The sequence below is a fragment of the Pecten maximus genome, chromosome 16 (genome assembly GCF_902652985.1).
Source record: "Pecten maximus chromosome 16, xPecMax1.1, whole genome shotgun sequence".
Classification (NCBI taxonomy): Eukaryota; Metazoa; Mollusca; class Bivalvia; order Pectinida; family Pectinidae; genus Pecten; species Pecten maximus.
Window position 1 is genome coordinate 23,752,363 of NC_047030.1, and position 17,310 is coordinate 23,769,672.

The following is a 17,310-nucleotide window of genomic DNA, read 5'->3' on the forward strand; positions in this document are numbered from 1 at the left end:
GGTAACAGAATTCGGTCAGTCATGTGGAACAGAAACACCTGTCACCAAAAAAAAAATTTAAAAACAAACTTCATGGTGACGGTTTAAATATCATATTGCTTTATACGTTGTAACGTTTGTAACTATCATATTTCATTCAAATCTGAAAATGCAAGTCAAAAAGTTCTGAGATGGCTTCATACATCATTTTAATATATCCCGGTCATGTTTCTAAGGAAGGACAATCATTTCAATTTATTTCTTGTGTGGTAAGTATTGTCAGTTCATACCTTGTGTGGTAAGTATTATTAGTTCATGCCTTGCGTGGTAAGTATTGTCAGTTCATACCTTGTGTGGTAAGTATTGTCAGTTCATACCTTGTGTGGTAAGTATTGTCAGTTCATACCTTGTGTGGTAAGTATTATTAGTTCATGCCTTGCGTGGTAAGTATTGTCAGTTCATACCTTGTGTGGTAAGTATTATTAGTTCATGCCTTGTGTGGTAAGTATTGTCAGTTCATACCTTGTGTGGTATGTATTGTCAGTTCATACCTTGTGTGGTAAGTATTGTCAGTTCATGCCTTGTGTGGTAAGTATTGTCAGTTCATGCCTTGTTTGGTAAGTATTGTCAGTTCATGCCTTGTTTGGTAAGTATTGTCAGTTCATACCTTGTGTGGTAAGTATTGTCAGTTCATGCCTTGTGTGGTATGTATTGTCAGTTCATACCTTGTGTGGTAAGTATTGTCAGTTCATGCCTTGTGTGGTAAGTATTGTCAGTTCATACCTTGTGTGGTAAGTATTATCAGTTCATGCCTTGTTTGGTAAGTATTGTCAGTTCATACCTTGTGTGGTAAGTCTTGTCAGTTCATGCCTTGTGTGGTAGTACTGTCAGTTCATACCTTGTGTGGTAACTATTGTCAGTCCATGCCTTGTGTGGTAAGTATGGACAGTTCATGCCTTGCGTGGTAAGTATTGTCTGTCCATGCCTTGTGTGGTAAGTATGGACAGATCATGTCTTGTGTGGTATGTATTGTCGGTTCATGACTTGTGTGGTAGGTATTGTCAGTTCATGCCTCGTGTGGTAAGTATTGTCAGTTCATGCCTCGTGTGGTAAGTATGGACAGTTCATGTCTTGTGTGGTAAATATTGTCAGATCTTGCCTTATGTGGTAAGTATTGTCAGTCCAGGCCTCGTGTGGTAAGTATTGTCAGTTTATACACCTTCAAAATGAAATCTAGTTAGGTGACACCAGGTATACCACCACACATAAAGTAGGCCAAACTTTATATCGCACAAGGAAATAAAACATTTCCCAATAAGATCATGATATTGACATTAAACTTCCTTGTGTTCTCCAGCCTACATCTCTCGGAACATTACGTCGTTAGGTTTCTCGTCAGAAGTCGTCATCCTTCGGCGAAATCGTGATAATGATATGCATATCACCGTTGGAAGTGGAAGTAGGGATGTTACTAATTATAGTAACAGGATATGAAATTATTCGTGTAGAATAAAAGCGGAGACTGACATAAATATACATACACCTGACAACCTAATCAATAAAATAAAGTCCTTCCAGGGTTGAAGAAATAACGAGAGTCTTCAAGTGTGATCTTAGGCCTCTAACCTTAACCGAAGACTAAGCGTGGACGCATGAACACACAATCAACGTGGTAACGAAATACCCCCTGACGATGTAATGGTTTCTTGGCGTAGTTGTCCGTCTTCCCTGTTCTCAGAAATGCATATTCTGTTTGATAACTTGCACATCAAGAGCAAACGATTTACCTTACTGTCATGTTTAAATATTGATGTATTGCAAAAGAAATAGCAAGCCTTTCAAAATCACTACGAAGTCTACTAAATAAGACATTTTACCCCCAAAACTCACTGGTCAAGAAGATTTTGAAGCAAAATATTACAGAATCTGTTCAATTTGACTATATCAATTTGTAAAAAGAAATGGTGAGACAAAAAGAGGGTATACATACATCGGTAACAATAACAATAAATAAATAAAATTCACGTGATCTACAGGCTTTTTTTAGATGTCCATACTGAAATGCGACCCATATTGCAGTTTTTGTTGAAATAACACTCGTCGATACTTTATGAGAAACTGAAGCTAAACATGAAACTTTAAAGATTCCCAGCATCCTTAATTCCCAGAATATCTGGCCAATAACTTCTGACACCGCCTTCGCCGTCGGAAAAGGTAACACTGGTACCACAGCCTCGCTTACGCGATTTTTCGTCACAGGAATATTACAAGAATTTAACGAGGCAGTGGATCGAGTTGTAAGAAAAGTCCCAGTACGACGAGTAATCGTCGGGCGGAAAAGTATACGGCAGTAGAATGCTTCAAAGAAATGCATACTTGTATCAGGTGAATACAACTGTTGTGTTTGAGATTTGTTTCAGGGGTTTTACGTCCTCGTAACAGTCAAGTTCATATGAGTTTAGCTTTGTCTCATCAAAATGCCATTGCAGTTTCATTTACATAGCAACTTTTCTACAAAGTTTGAATCTAGAGAGCTAAACATGTAAGGGCAATAACTTTTGCAAAAGTAGTTAAAATCAAAATCCCATTTAGCGTGTAACGTGTTATGTTGTTTAAAATAGTTCGGTCATAAATGTAGATTTCCGGACAAAAATCAATACTGAAATAAGTCATATTAATCAATCTGTTTTAGCAGAAATAGTCGAAGTAGAAATGCCATTCGGGGGGACAAAACTAAATACCATAATGAGAATGCATACTTAGTTTTAAAGAGATCGGTTGAAAAATGAAGGAGATCTTCGAACAAACAAAATCTACTCTTATTGGTTGGACAGACGACCAACGCCATACTATTTCCATCAAAATGTACTTTGCCGCGCCTTTGTGAGCTAGCAGAAAGCTTTGGCAGGTTATGACAATCAGCTTGGCCAACATCAACACAATATTAATCCTGATGCGAACCACGAGCAACTGGACAAGGCATCCAGTAGTCCACCTCAAAAATATAATAGGAAACTTGTTGACTGTCGAGAGTAGGCGAGCATGCTTGATCTCTTTAAAATCTTCCTCAAAAGGCCTGTGACGGATGTAGAGGACACAAGGAACAATTAGTACTGCCAGCAAAGTTACCAACAACACTGTTTAAAAGTCAGAAGCCAGTTTACCAGTTCAGTGAAATCCGGCGGTGTAACAAAGAGTGAGGATTATAATTGATAACACCCAACACCAGTGGTGGTAGGCAAGTAACTGCCAAGTGCTACATATACCTGATAAATACAACTCGACACCAACTGGAATGATAAAAACATCTTACTCACCAGATCCGAATGATGTTCTCATTCATATGACACTTCTATACCCATGTACGACTCTGACTTTTGTCCTGGCAGCACAGATTGAGAAAGGGACACTAGATTCAGAGATGAAATGTGCGGGACCGACAATGAAGTTAAATTGTTGGATCAGGAAAGCCACTTAGCGATTCAAACACTTCCTTACCATAAGGCATTAGGCGGCATGGTACCACTCAACACTACGAAATCAACATTTACCAAGACAATATGCAAAGTGGCAAGCAGAATGACAGGAGGAAGGTGAGATACCTACAACTATCCATTGAGACTGAAGACAGGAACATCTCGAACATATGGGAGATCGTCCTCAAATGACCTTAGCTGTTGATAGGGCGTTAAATAATACAAAACAACACCAAACAAAAACCGGCAATGGTTGCTATTCCTTTCGTCTGTCTGAATGTCTTAAATGTACCACCATGTAATGTCTCGTGAGAAAAGTCAAGGGAGATATTGAAATTTTAATCCATTTGCCTGAATGTCATCACCCTGTTATTGATTTTATACTGCTTTACCGCCGATGAACAAGTTATGCCCGTTTTGAAAACACTGTTATAAACTACACTCACAAAAGCAACGAGTTAAAATTTGCAAAAGTGATTCATAGAAAGCAACTTGTAAAAACAAATAATTATATGTATTGTGAAAGAGGAGGGCCCTACTCACATCTTTTCTTAAAGGACATAATTGTCCTATTCAGAGTTAACAATGAAAGTATAAGATAAGCACATATAGCTTCCTTGTATTGTTTTACTTCACCTTTAAATATTTTGTGAGAAACATCGATATAATGGCCGAAATGTCCCCGATTTAATAAAACACGACAAGAAAAAACACTGTATACATATTTATTCAGTTTAACTGAGACCATTTCAATAAAATATCACATAATTATCATTTAAAATCACAAGTGACATAAACATTGTTAATCATCACTTTGTTTGTTTGTTTTTGTTTAACGTCCTATTAACAGCCAGGGTCATTTAAGGACGTGCCAGGTTTTGGAGGTGGAGGAAAGCCGGAGTACCCGGAGAAAAACCACCGGCCTACGGTCAGTACCTGGCAACTGCCCCACGTAGGTTTTAATGTGTGTTAATCATCACAAAATTACTATCAGGCCAAATTTTTAAATGTGTGTTTCAGGTTCCACTTTCTGCAGCCCATTTACTCTGAACCGTCTTTTTTCATGTACTTTACCTATAGATTTCACGAAATTAAAACTAATGTGATAACTTGCCCAGAGGAACTTTCTCTTTACTATAAAACATATATCAAAAGTGGGTTTTTTTGTCGCTTTGTGGGATTTTCTCTATAACTTGCACATACAGGTAATTGTTATTACCTCCCTTGATATCATGATAATAAATTTAAATGGCAAGGTCACATATCTATAAATAGAGCTTTTAGATATGCTTAGTGCTTCATGCAGGTATTGGTCCGGGTTTACTTTTGTCCATGGCATGGTGTAGGAACAATGTCAAGTTTAAGGCCTCGTTAATGGATCAAATATATGTCAAAAATAAAAATTCCGAGATTTGAGTAATGTTTTCAACTCAACCTAGCAGCATGATCTAATGGCAGTATGTGCAAAGTTCCATGGTAATAAAATAAAAAATGATGCACTTTGAAAAAAGTGAAGTTTTCACACCAAATTTCGTAATTTTCAAAAAAATTGCACTAAAAAAGTATATGCTCCTTTATCTTGACACATATATATTTGCTACTTAGCATATCGATAGCTTAAGTGGTTAGCTACAAAATTTATGATTATCATTGACTTTGATCTTCATTTAAGGTAACTGAGGTCAAATGATCAAAAAAGAACATTTTCTAACGTCCTATTAAAAGTGTTTCCTTTGACCATATGTTAAAGAGCATATTCTGTAGATGACAAAAGCAACATTTCAAGGTCATGGAATCAACATGCACATAATTGTTGGGAAAAAACAACTTAATTAAGCATTACAACTTAAACAATTTTAAGAAAGGAGAAATATCAGAACAAAACACAGCAAATCAACAAGAAACCTGAAACACAATTTTTATGTTTGTCCTCATTTGGCACATCATTAGTTACAAATTAAATTTGGTGTAATATAGTCATTCTCGGTCCCTATCTGTTGTCAATCTTATTGCTATACCAGCTGACAGAGTGAAATAAAGGGAAGTAACTCTATTAGACCAGATTATTATTTCTCTATTAGTAATCCTTATAAAAACAATAACTTTTCGTAACATTAAAGTGGATCTTAGTTGCCATATTATATGGGATTTTTTAAACAAGTTCAATAATTTGATATGCCATGAACTTTAATGCGATATGCATATATGACATTGACAAGAGTAAGATTCTGTTTATCACATAACATCACATATTGATGAGATTTTAAGTGAAACGTTAAAAAAAAAAAATTCTATTAACAAGATGGGCAAATATCCACTCTGAAGGTATGTGTTTCTCTACTGGGATAATCGTGCGACATCATATATATTGATTGTAACTAGTCATCACAAAGTTTTTGTGATGTCACATGTATAGTGTTATTACACTTTGTCTAATGATATTTAAGAGATGAATTAGAACAAGCAAATTCTATAATAATTTAAAATTGGTGGGAAATCAATATTGTAACGATGTTCCTTTATTAGTTTGGTGCAAATAAAATACCTCATATTTTATCGTATCATAAATATTTTTATATTTTTCATTCAAACATAATTTTCAGAGTAGTGCCTTAAGTTATCACATTTTGAACCAAGATATAGAGCTCCAAATTATTCTTTTGCAGATTTCTATTATGCTAATAAGATATAACAATTTGCTGCATGCTACGATACCAAACATAATTGTGTGACATCATATCATAATTGTGACATCACAGACTATTTGTGATGTCACATAAGTGTAACTACACATGTGACTAATTATGTTTAAGACATACATATAGAACGAGCCAATAATGTGATAAATTTAATTTCTATGTAAATCAGTAGGAGACCAATATATCTATTAGGTCAAAAAAGATACCAGTGTAACAATTTGCTGCAAGCTTCCTCACAAACATTTTCTACCAGTTTTAAAGAAAGCACTGTAAAAGCCATGATCATTCCTCTCAATATGATTTTGAAAATTAAAAATAAAGTTCAAACATGCATACCTAACAAGAAAAATTGCCCTACATTTGACATTCCATACTTATAAAATCATGTTATCATAAACAAAACATACAGTTGTACCAACATACATGCATTACCAGTCATTAACCAACACCTATGCATAAGTATACGAATTATTAATTGATTTCAATGTCTCTGCAATGGATCGAACCCAGAACCATAGGCATACTAGTCCTGTGCTCAACCAATCGAGCTAAAGAAAAGTTCTTTTAATTATAGCAAACTCTTTATATTGCGGCTAGTATTTACCAGGGTAACATATACTCCCCCTCTAGGGAGAACTTGCCCACAAGTTCCAGGGGTTAGAGCGACATTTGTGACAGTAGTAATGCTATATATAATTCCTGAGTCCCTACAAGGGTGCTAATGTAACTGAGAACATATTAATTCAATTTCCTTCAATGGCTGTGCTAGGGATCAAACCCGTGACCTCTAGCTTGATAGTCTTACTCTTATCCAATCAGGCTAAAGAAAAGTTCTCTCTAGTTACCAGGGCTACATACTCTCCCTCCAGGAAAGAACTCGTCCTTGAGTTTCAAGGGACTAGGACGATGCTTGTGAAGTAATGCTCAGTATAATTCTCCAGTCCGCACATGAGTTCCATTGCAACAGAGAGCATGATAGATTCAATTTATTTCAATACCTCCACTAGGGATCAAATCCATGACCTCTGGCTTACTAGCCTCATACCAAATCAAGCTAAAGAGAAGTACATGTACACTCTAGTCGAGCGGTATATTGCTGCTAGTACTTATCAGAATTACGTAAGTATAAAACAAACTCACACAGCAATTACACTAAGATAATATTCATGAATAACAATCACACAGGAAATCAAAGTTTTCATTACATATAGCACCAGTACCTGATTAAATTACAGTCAGTAATTGTAGAAGTTATTCTCGGAAACATTCCTACTTTCACTTCACTCCTCTGGTAGTACCTTATATGGATTCATTATACCGTTTGGATCGATAGATCTCTTCAGCTGTTGCATCAAGCTTACTGCTGACTTAGATTTGCTGTGGTAAATGAAGTTTCTCTTCTTAAATCCAAGACCATGCTCTGCACTGATGCTTCCATTGTACTTGGACACCCAGTCATAAACAAATGGCTCAATGTCACTCATCACCTCTGGGCTGTAGGTGGGCGAGGTCATGTTTAAATGTAGATTTCCTGTGGAGAAATAAAATTATATAATCCAAATTAAATGTATTGAACAGGGCATCTTGTAGACTCTTGAGAGAAGGTTTTTGACTCCCAAATTGCAATTGTGATCTGACTCTTGGGTCTATTCGCTATGTTTTGACCCATAAGATTTCTGAGAAATAGTGATTTGACTTCTGAAAATCCTAAAAATCAAGGGTCATATGGATGCCCTGTTGAATTTAACAGATTGGTTTTGAAGACTGTATGACTTAAATAATGCATGAACTTTACAATTTAGCAAGAAAAAACTATAAGTGCTTTACACTTTTGAGCAACATTTTATCTCAAAAGTGAATTTACAAATGTAACCGCTTTATTGGATTAGAGCAGTTTTTTACCGTTTGAAATTGTTAAAGTTCTTATACTTATCTCTTGTTAAAACTAATTTTAGGGAAATGTGGGTTATTCAGAACAAAATACAGAAATAACAGCAAACAAAAACACATTATGCAACGATAAATTTGTGCAGCTACAAAATATTATACAGAAACTGCCAGAAGTCATGTAATAAGATTTACACTAAAATATGTATGTCTGGATTAGAAATTTTTTTTGTAAAACTCAGCCACTTTGACAAATAGCAGTTTATAAAACACTTTTTCATGGACTTCCTACTTTCCTGTATCAGTCAAACCTGCTTTAGTGACCACCGAAATTTAGGGACACCCTCTAATATATGACCGAATTTTCTCCTTCCACTGTTATTTACTATAATACTAGTTACCTGAACCTGGATTAAGAGACCACCTCTCATGTGTGACCTTTTTCATTGCTTCCATTGGAAGGTCCACATAAGGCAGGTTTGACTTTATTTTAAAGAAAGCCATACATTTGTATTCAAATTTCAACAAAAATATCAAGTTTCAGGATTCTTACCGTCACCAACATGTCCATATCCCACTACTCTGATGACGGATGTCCCGAGCCTCTCTCTCATGTCCACAACTAGGTCATAAAACTTGGCCTGGGGCAGGGAAACATCATACTTGTAACAATAGCCATCGTGTAACAGTCCTTCTGCAACTCGTTCTCTCAGTGACCAGATATCCTATGTAGAACAAAACATCATACTTGTAACAATAGCTATATAATTATGACGTAGAAGCCTTGACACACTCTCAAAGTATCAAGATATCTTTTGGAAAAAAAAAAAAAATCCAGGAGCCTGTAAAATTATGTCATTGAGTTTGGTTTGGTTTGTTTTTGTTTAACGTCCTATTAACAGCCAGGGTATTTTAAGGACGTGCCAGGTTTTGGAGGTGAAGGAAAGCCGGAGTACCCGGAGTACCTGGCAACTGCCCCACGTAGGTTTTGAACTTGACACCCACAGGTGGAGGGCTTATGATAAAGTGTCAGGACACCTTAACCACTCGGCCACCGTGGCCCCTATGTCATTGAGCATTAACAGTAAAGGGACAAGGGGTGCAAGCTCAGTCCCACGAGTGTACCACCAGGTCCTATTGTCACATGACCACCCAAGGTCTAGTGACAGTCAGTAAGTTAAAATCACTCACTCAGCTAAAGTGGGCCAAGTTTTTGGGTAGAAATATACTGAGGTATATATATAATTTTGTTCTAGTCTGAGAAATAAACATATAATTATGTCATCAAAACAAGAGATCAACATAATTATTTGTTATGTACTAAAGTTACAATGAAGATTTGTTATCTTTAAACTCTGATCATTCGAGGACCTGGCTTAACTCGAAATAAAACTCTCAATTTTTTTACGTTCCGAGAGTAGAAATTTCATAAAACAATATTTGGTTACCTTGAATACAATGTACATACTTGATATATCTCATAGGTTTTCCATGACCCCATTGACTTTGAGGCTATGAGGCCTGACTGCATATCCATCCCATAATAAGTATTTTTTGTTGTTGTTGTTTAACATCCTATTAACAGCCAGGGTCATTTAAGGACATGCCTGGTTTTGGAGGTGGAGGAAAGCCGGAGTACCCGGAGAAAAACCACCGACCTACGGTCAGTACCAAGCAACTGCCCTACTTTGGTTTCGAACTCACCACCCAGAGGTGGGGGGCTAGTGATAAAGTGTCAAGACACCTTAATCATTCGGCAACTGTGGCCCTTAATGATGAATCATGATGATGATGATGATGATGATGATGATGATGAATCATGATGATGATGATGATGATGATGATGATGAATTATGATGATGATGATGATGCAGATTAATGAGGGTAGTTCACGATTTGACACTAACACTGTAAGGGTAGTCGTGATCATTAAAGTTACCTTCATTTCAGAGGTTAATGTGACCACTGACATTGCCTGGCTTGTGACCTAAAATTTACCTCAATCTTAAAAAGGTCTCTGACCACATTTACCTTAATCTTAGAGGTCTCTGTGACCACAGTTCCATCCAGTACTAAACCGCTGGACATCATTGTTTCCAAAAATGTGTTTAACTTTTCCTCATCGTGGTCACCATTGGATCCGGAAGTTTCAATTAAAATGTAGAAAGGAAAATCACCGATAGGGGAGGCCATCCTGAGATTTTCTTTATTCACAGCTACAGATGCCTCATCTAGAAACTCGTACGCCGATAAAATCTCAGCTAGCATACCTTTTGCTTCTTTGTATATATCCAACACACGAGCAAAACTTTCACAACCTGAAAATTATGTACATCTTAATGTAAAGTAACATAATGAGTAGATATATTCAACAAATTAAAACCAAGTCTAATGAAGCTTGGATATGGGCCAAGACACTTGTAATATGTTACTGCATTATATAAATAGAGAATACATGGTCAGTGTCTTAAAATATAAGCTGTATTTTGGCGAGGGTAAAGAAAGACAAAAGTGGCGAGCCTTGGCTTATCTTGCAACAGTTATCAAAAATAATCATTTTGAAGTGAAACGGTATCATCAATGATCCAAATATGTTCGCCTTTTAAATGGTGTTTCACATGGAAGTAGGTCAGTAGAATTGAGCACGTGCTAAGATTCCAAAATACAGCTGTTTTCCGTCACTGCCGTATACAGCAAAAATATACATGGTGAGTGTATTCCGACAATGCGGTGGCAGTTGCAGGATAAATACAAATATAGCCATAAAGAAGAGAGACAAAGTAGGTAAGGAAAAAATATTCAGGAGATTATACACAAAGGGATATAAAACAAGGTTTGGCATAGACTGGCCCTGTCTCTAGAAAAATAAAATTACAAATAAAATTGTGTTTTATAATTTTGGTCTCCAAGATAGGTCTGATTCCAAGTTTCAAACTAAGGGGAGATAATCCTGTTCTGGAATTTATCTGCGCAAGTCTTTACAAAATCTTACGGCTGGTGGCCAGTCTAGGTTTGGTATTGACACCAAATTTAACTTACCTAGAAATGCTACGCTTACAGCTGATGGTTTCTGTGGACAAAGGACCGAGGCTGCCGTGACAATCCCAAGCGTACCCTCTGATCCTATAAATAGCTGTTTGAGGTCATACCCTGTATTGTCCTTACGGAGTGTTGACATACAGTCCAAAATTTCTCCGTTGGGCAAGACCTATTACAACACAAGCCATGTTTGCTAGGTTTAATTTGTGTAGTGGCACCAACAATTAATCAAAGAATATATGACTATCATCCCACTGATTAAAATGTACATAAGTTCTAAATTACATCAAAAATACACGAGTAAATGTCATCTTTACATACATATTAAGAAAGAGAAAGCAGATGAAGAATATGCCTGTCTGACCCTATGGAATGATATTTTTTGCTTATTTGATATTTAAATATCTGGCAGTCAATAAAAAGTCTGTAATATAGATGCTTGTATTGAGGCCTGGCAAAAATATTCTTAGACTTGGTAAAAATTATCCTACAAATTAAAGTCTGAAAGGGGTAAAAAAATAGAAAAAAAGGATTTCCTGAAATTAAATTCATATTATATGAATAAAATTTCTGGAAATTACTTCATTACTGTGCATGTCCTTGTTAGACCCTACAAGTGCATTGATGCTCAAAATTTGGACAATATAACACATGATCTGACTGAACCGTAGACCAAATGAAAACAAGAGGCCCAGGGGCCTTAACGGTCATCTGACTCTAAATTAAAACCCTTATATTATTGTAGTATGCATTCTCTGTAGCAAGTATATAGTGGCACTGTTGGCCATGGTGGCCATCTTGGATATCTGACCGACCCAATAAATAATAACACTTGGTCTGGACCATCTAAGGATCATTTCTGGTAAGTTAGAGCTGAATCCCACCAGTGGAATTTGAGAAGAAGTTTGAAATAGGTGTTGTTCAGGAAAACCATGATTGCGCAATCATGTTACAAAATGGCCGCCATTGCTGCCATGCCAAAGTTTTTACAGGGCCGAAAAAATAGCAACACTTTGTTGGCACTCCTTCCTTAACATTCTCACCAATTTCAAGCTCAATGGCACCAGTGGAACTGGAGAAGAAGTTTAAAATGTGTTTTTTAAGATCAATCTAAAAAATAACAACACTTGGTCATGATCATATCAGGATCATTTCAGGCAAGTTTCAGCTCAATAGCACTGGTGGAACCTGAGAAGAAGTTTAAAATGTGTTTTCAAAATGGCAGCTATGGCGGCCATCTTGGATTTCGGACCGACCCGAAAAATAACAACACTTGGTCGGGATCATATCAGGATCATTTCCGGCAAGTTTCAGCTCAATAGCACTGCTGGAACCTGGGAAGAAGTTTAAAATGTGTTTTTCAAGATGGCGCCTATGGCGGCCATCTTGGATTTCGGACCGACCCGAAAAATAACAACACTTGGTCATGATCATATCAGGATCATTTCAGGCAAGTTTCAGCTCAATAGCACTGGTGGAACCTGAGAAGAAGTTTAAAATGTGTTTTCAAAATGGCAGCTATGGCGGCCATCTTGGATTTCGGACTGACCCGAAAAATAACAACACTTGGTCGGGATCATATCAGGATCATTTCCGGCAAGTTTCAGCTCAAAAGCACTTGTGGAACTTGAGAAGAAGTTTAAAATATGTTTTTCAAGATGGCGGCTATGGCGGCCATCTTGGATTTTGGACCGACCCGAAAAATAACAACACTTGGTCGGGATCATCTCAGGATCATTTCTGGCAAGTTTCAGCCAAACAGCCCTGGTGGAACTTGAGAAGAAGTTTAAAATAAGTTTTTCAAGATGGCGGCTATGGCGGCCATCTTTGATTTCGGACGGACCCGAAAAATAACAACACTTGGTCGGGATCATATCAGGATCATTTCAGGCCAGTTTCAGCTCAATAGCACTGGTGGAACCTGAGAAGAAGTTTAAAATATGTTTTTCAAGATGGCGGCTATGGCGGCCATCTTGGATTTTGGACCGACCCGAAAAATAACAACACTTGGTCGGGATCATCTCAGGATCATTTCTGGCAAGTTTCAGCCCAACAGCCCTGGTGGAACTTGAGAAGAAGTTTAAAATAAGTTTTTCAAGATGGCGGCTATGGCGGCCATCTTGGATTTCGGACGGACCCGAAAAATGACAACACTTGGTCGGGATCATATCAGGATCATTTCAGGCCAGTTTCAGCTCAATAGCACTGGTGGAACCTGAAAAGAAGTTTAAAATGTGTTTTTCAAGATGGCGGCTATGGCGGCCATCTTGGATTTTGGACCGACCCGAAAAATAACAACACTTGGTCGGGATCATATCAGGATCATTTCAGGCAAGTTTGATCTCAATAGCACTGGTGGAACTTGAGAAGAAGTTTAAAATGTGTTTTTCAAGATGGCGGCTATGGCGGCCATCTTGGATTTCGGACCGACCCGAAAAATAACAACACTTGGTCGGGATCATCTCAGGATCATTTCAGGCAAGTTTCAGCTCAATAGCACTGGTGGAACTTGAGAAGAAGTTTAAAATGTGTTTTTCAAGATGGTGGCTATGGCGGCCATCTTGGATTTTGGACTGACCCGAAAAATAACAACACTTGGTCGGGATCATCTCAGGATCATTTCTGGCAAGTTTCAGCCCAACAGCACTGGTGGAACTTGAGAAGAAGTTTAAAATGTGTTTTCAAAATGGCGGCTATGGCGGCCATCTTGGATTTCGGACTGACCCGAAAAATAACAACACTTGGTCAGGACCATCTCAAGATCATTTCAGGCAAGTTTCAGCTTAATCCCACTTGTGGAACTTGAGAAGAAGATTGAAATGTGAAAAGTTTACGGACGGCGGACGGCGGACGGCGCACGGCGCACGGCGGACGGCGGACGACGACGGACGAAGCATGATGGCTATAGGTCATCCTGACCCTTCGGGTCAGATGACCTAAAAACTTACACCAAAACATAAACCAATTGTTTACAGATACAGGGATGAATGGACAGAGGCAGATGCTTTACCATAATACACAGATAAATTATATGTCCAATAATGATTATAAAACTGCATCAAACAGCCGTTTCATCTCCTAGAAATCATCTGTGCACTAGTTGCTAAAAGTACAGAAATCCAGGAGAGAGATTATGAAAGTCAAACTTACTAAATAAATATCAAACTCAGAAGGAGGTTGCTCTATCCCTGTTATATATAATTGTAATTTCATCAATATGATAAATGTTAATTAAGAGACAATAAGAGGTATTTGTAAGCTACTACTTACAGCTTCCAGACCGAGGATGCTGCCGTGGAGAGATCCGTATCTGAGGAGGCGAACACCCCCGGCATTTGTTGCTATATTGCCACCGATATGACAGCTGCCCTTGGCTCCAAGATCTAATGGAATAGTGAGGTTGTAGTCTGCTATATATTCCTCCATGTATCCAAGGACACATCCCGATTGGCACACCAGAGTTCCTGTAATGATAGAATTTCTCTTCTTTCAATCAACCCTTATGAAATTAACATCCATACTGGCCCGACTTAAGTCCTATACAACAAACTCTGGTAAAAATACAAACAAAGTAATAAAAAGCATGCTGGATATTGCTAAAGATTGATGCATGGCTGAGAAAAGTGTGGAAAACTGAGTGGACTGACTTACAGACAGACGGAAGGACGGACGGACAGACAGACGACGGACTGACAGCACACAGATGGACAGACTGGGAGGAAACCTATAGTCCCCCTCCCCCAGTTTCACAGGTAGGGGGCTAATAACCAGTAAAATATATTGGACCAGCTGCAGGCATACTACACCATCATAGGTCATAGCACAGGGCTTGATTTGTTCATATGACCCAGAATAAATAACAAAATAATAATAGAATATTTCGGTCATCATAACCTCTGGTATGAAACACTTTTCCATCCCTAGATGTTCCAGAAGAGCAATCATTATTTTTTAACGATGGTTGAAATACTTTATGAGAATTCCAAATGATTTCAGAGATAGGTATTAGAAATCAAAATATAGGTCACAGTGAACCTACTTTCATTCAAAAAATGCCATCATCATAAGATTTTGGATAGAAAGAAGGTCTGAATACCAATAGATGAACTCTAAACCTATTTAATATCATTTGATAGGACCAGAGAAGGAGACATTATGGTAAAGTCAAAATTAATTACCAAAACAAAGGTTAATTATAAGTTCATTATACATCTGATCTCATTAGCAACTTGAGTTACCCGACAGTTCATCCAGACTGATAATCTTGTTTAAGAGTTGAGTTGATACCACAACTTCATCAAACACGGGGACGCTTCCCCCCACCAAGCCTGTGTTGCCTCCCTGAGGAACCACAGCTAGTCTGCGTGTGTTACAGTAATTCAGAATGGCAGACACTTCCTCTGTTGTCTTAGGTCGAAGAACAAGTTCACTGCTCCCTGCAAAATGCAATATACATATTTATCGTGATGTATTTATGTAGGTTGTATGTGTATATCTACATTATATATGAACATTCTGCACATAGACCCATGTGGGTTTTTGTGAAGCAAAGGAATACATGTAGATATGTATTGCGCCACCCGGGGGACCCACCCCTATTTATACATGTAGCATAGCTGACATGTACATATGGTAATTGGTTGGACTTAGAGAGTTTTGACAACTGTCTAGAGTTTTCCCGGTCCCAAACACAAGATACAGTTGAGTGTAGACTAAAGGTTACACCCAAGTGCACTCCATTTGGACTTGGAGTGCACTCCGTTTGGACTCCAGGTAAACTTGTGGACCCAGGTAGGATTGGAGCCTGATAGGACTCCAGGTAAACTTAGAGTGCACTCCAAGTTTACCTGGAGTCCAAACAGAGTGCACTCCAAGTCCAAACGGAGTGCACTCGGAGTGCACTTTGTGTAACCTTTAGTCTACACTCAACTGTATGTAGGGGAACAGGACTGGGCTGATTAATGCTGCCAGGTAGTTCAAATGGTTTTATCGTCCGTCAAGAGTTCAGAGGTCCAGGGTTCAAGTCTGGTAGTTGCATTTTCCCTATCCTTTTACATATGTGCCCAACTTAATACCCACAGAAGGTGGTATAATATGTTTTGTCACAGGTGCCTGACTCGTTTTATAAAATAATAACATATAAGAGTACATATAAATGAGATAATTTATATGTACGCTTATATGTTATTATTTTATAAAACGAGTCAGGCACCTGTGGTTTTGTGTGTCTTTGGGGTCGAAGAATTTGTTGAAGGAGGGAGGAATGTACATGTATTATCAGACAGGGCTGAACGCTGGTGGCTAGGTAGCTCACATGTTTAGAGCATCGGTCTAGAGTTCAGGGGTCCTAGTTTGAGTCTCATTTTGGTCATAATACAATAAATGTTGAGTCGAAACCATAGAGCAATTGTTTACCTAACCGAATTAGTTCAGATCAAAATTGCTTTCAATGTGTTCGAATGCTGTTTATAAACATACATGAAAGACTCAGATGTGGCTTTTGCGCGCATACATTTTTATTGCAAAAATGTTATTTTTAGTCAGTTTGGTACAGTATAGCTGTAAGAATTAACAAGCATATGTGCTTGACCTGTATAAAAAATCGAAACGAGGACTCAGCAGCTGTTCAGCACCATTAAAAAGTTGTCCAAGTGTACCTTCCCCATAACTTGAGAACAAGTTACCTCTGCATGTTTTCAACCAATCTGTGTTGTATCCTTCAATCTCAGAGGCATCGGCCAATACTCTTCCAGCACCGGAAAGTAAACGTTCGAAAAACTGCACATCTGCGTCCCCGAGAATAGAAAATGGACCTCGTTTCAAATTAGGGTAACGGACCTTTGTCAGCTCTACTGAACGTATCGGGACAGTACAATGAAAAGATCTGCACCTATTGGATGCATGTCGCATTCGAGGCTTAGTTAAATAGCTGCACGCTCGTGGAAATAAAAAGTGAATTCTCATGTTGACAAGTCAACTTATGATCGCTTTCATTTACTTGTTCCAAACGACTATAGCGGGTGAGGACAAAACCCGGAATGCACTCAGGCGTAAAGAGATTTTTCATAATATTTTGTATTTATTAGGACATATCTCCGTTATTACTGAATGGATTTTTGTTCGGACACCAGCAGTAAAAGGGTTGATTTATCAGCTTTAAAATGATATAAGTAATATTTAACAGTATCAAAAACTAGAAGTGAAAGTGGTGGCCGGAATGAACCCATATG

The 17,310-nt window shown here is 37.9% G+C and overlaps 1 protein-coding gene across 1 annotated transcript; it reads right to left on the minus strand.

The window, feature by feature from the left end:
- Positions 1–6,552: 6,552 nt before the first annotated feature.
- LOC117314730 (D-2-hydroxyglutarate dehydrogenase, mitochondrial-like) lies at positions 6,553–17,082 on the minus strand. The gene is made up of 7 exons (XM_033868818.1): positions 16,765–17,082; positions 15,319–15,516; positions 14,351–14,544; positions 11,081–11,249; positions 10,073–10,359; positions 8,595–8,766; positions 6,553–7,685 (listed from the first exon to the last, which is right to left on the minus strand). The coding sequence occupies exons 1-7, from the start codon at positions 17,042–17,044 to the stop codon at positions 7,435–7,437; spliced, it is 1,551 nt and encodes a 516-aa protein (XP_033724709.1). The 5' UTR covers positions 17,045–17,082; the 3' UTR covers positions 6,553–7,434.
- Between the last annotated feature and the right edge of the window lie 228 nt (positions 17,083–17,310).

Excerpts from the sequence above, each read along its gene's own strand:
- LOC117314730 (XM_033868818.1), bottom strand. The coding sequence starts at position 17,044 with ATGAGAATTCACTTTTTATTTCCACGAGCGTGCAGCTATTTAACTAAG. Across the intron at positions 14,545-15,318 it reads CAGTCTGGATGAACTGTCGG|GAACTCTGGTGTGCCAATCG; the intron begins GTAACTCAAGTT and ends CTATCATTACAG. Across the intron at positions 7,686-8,594 it reads ATATGGACATGTTGGTGACG|GAAATCTACATTTAAACATG; the intron begins GTAAGAATCCTG and ends ATTTCTCCACAG.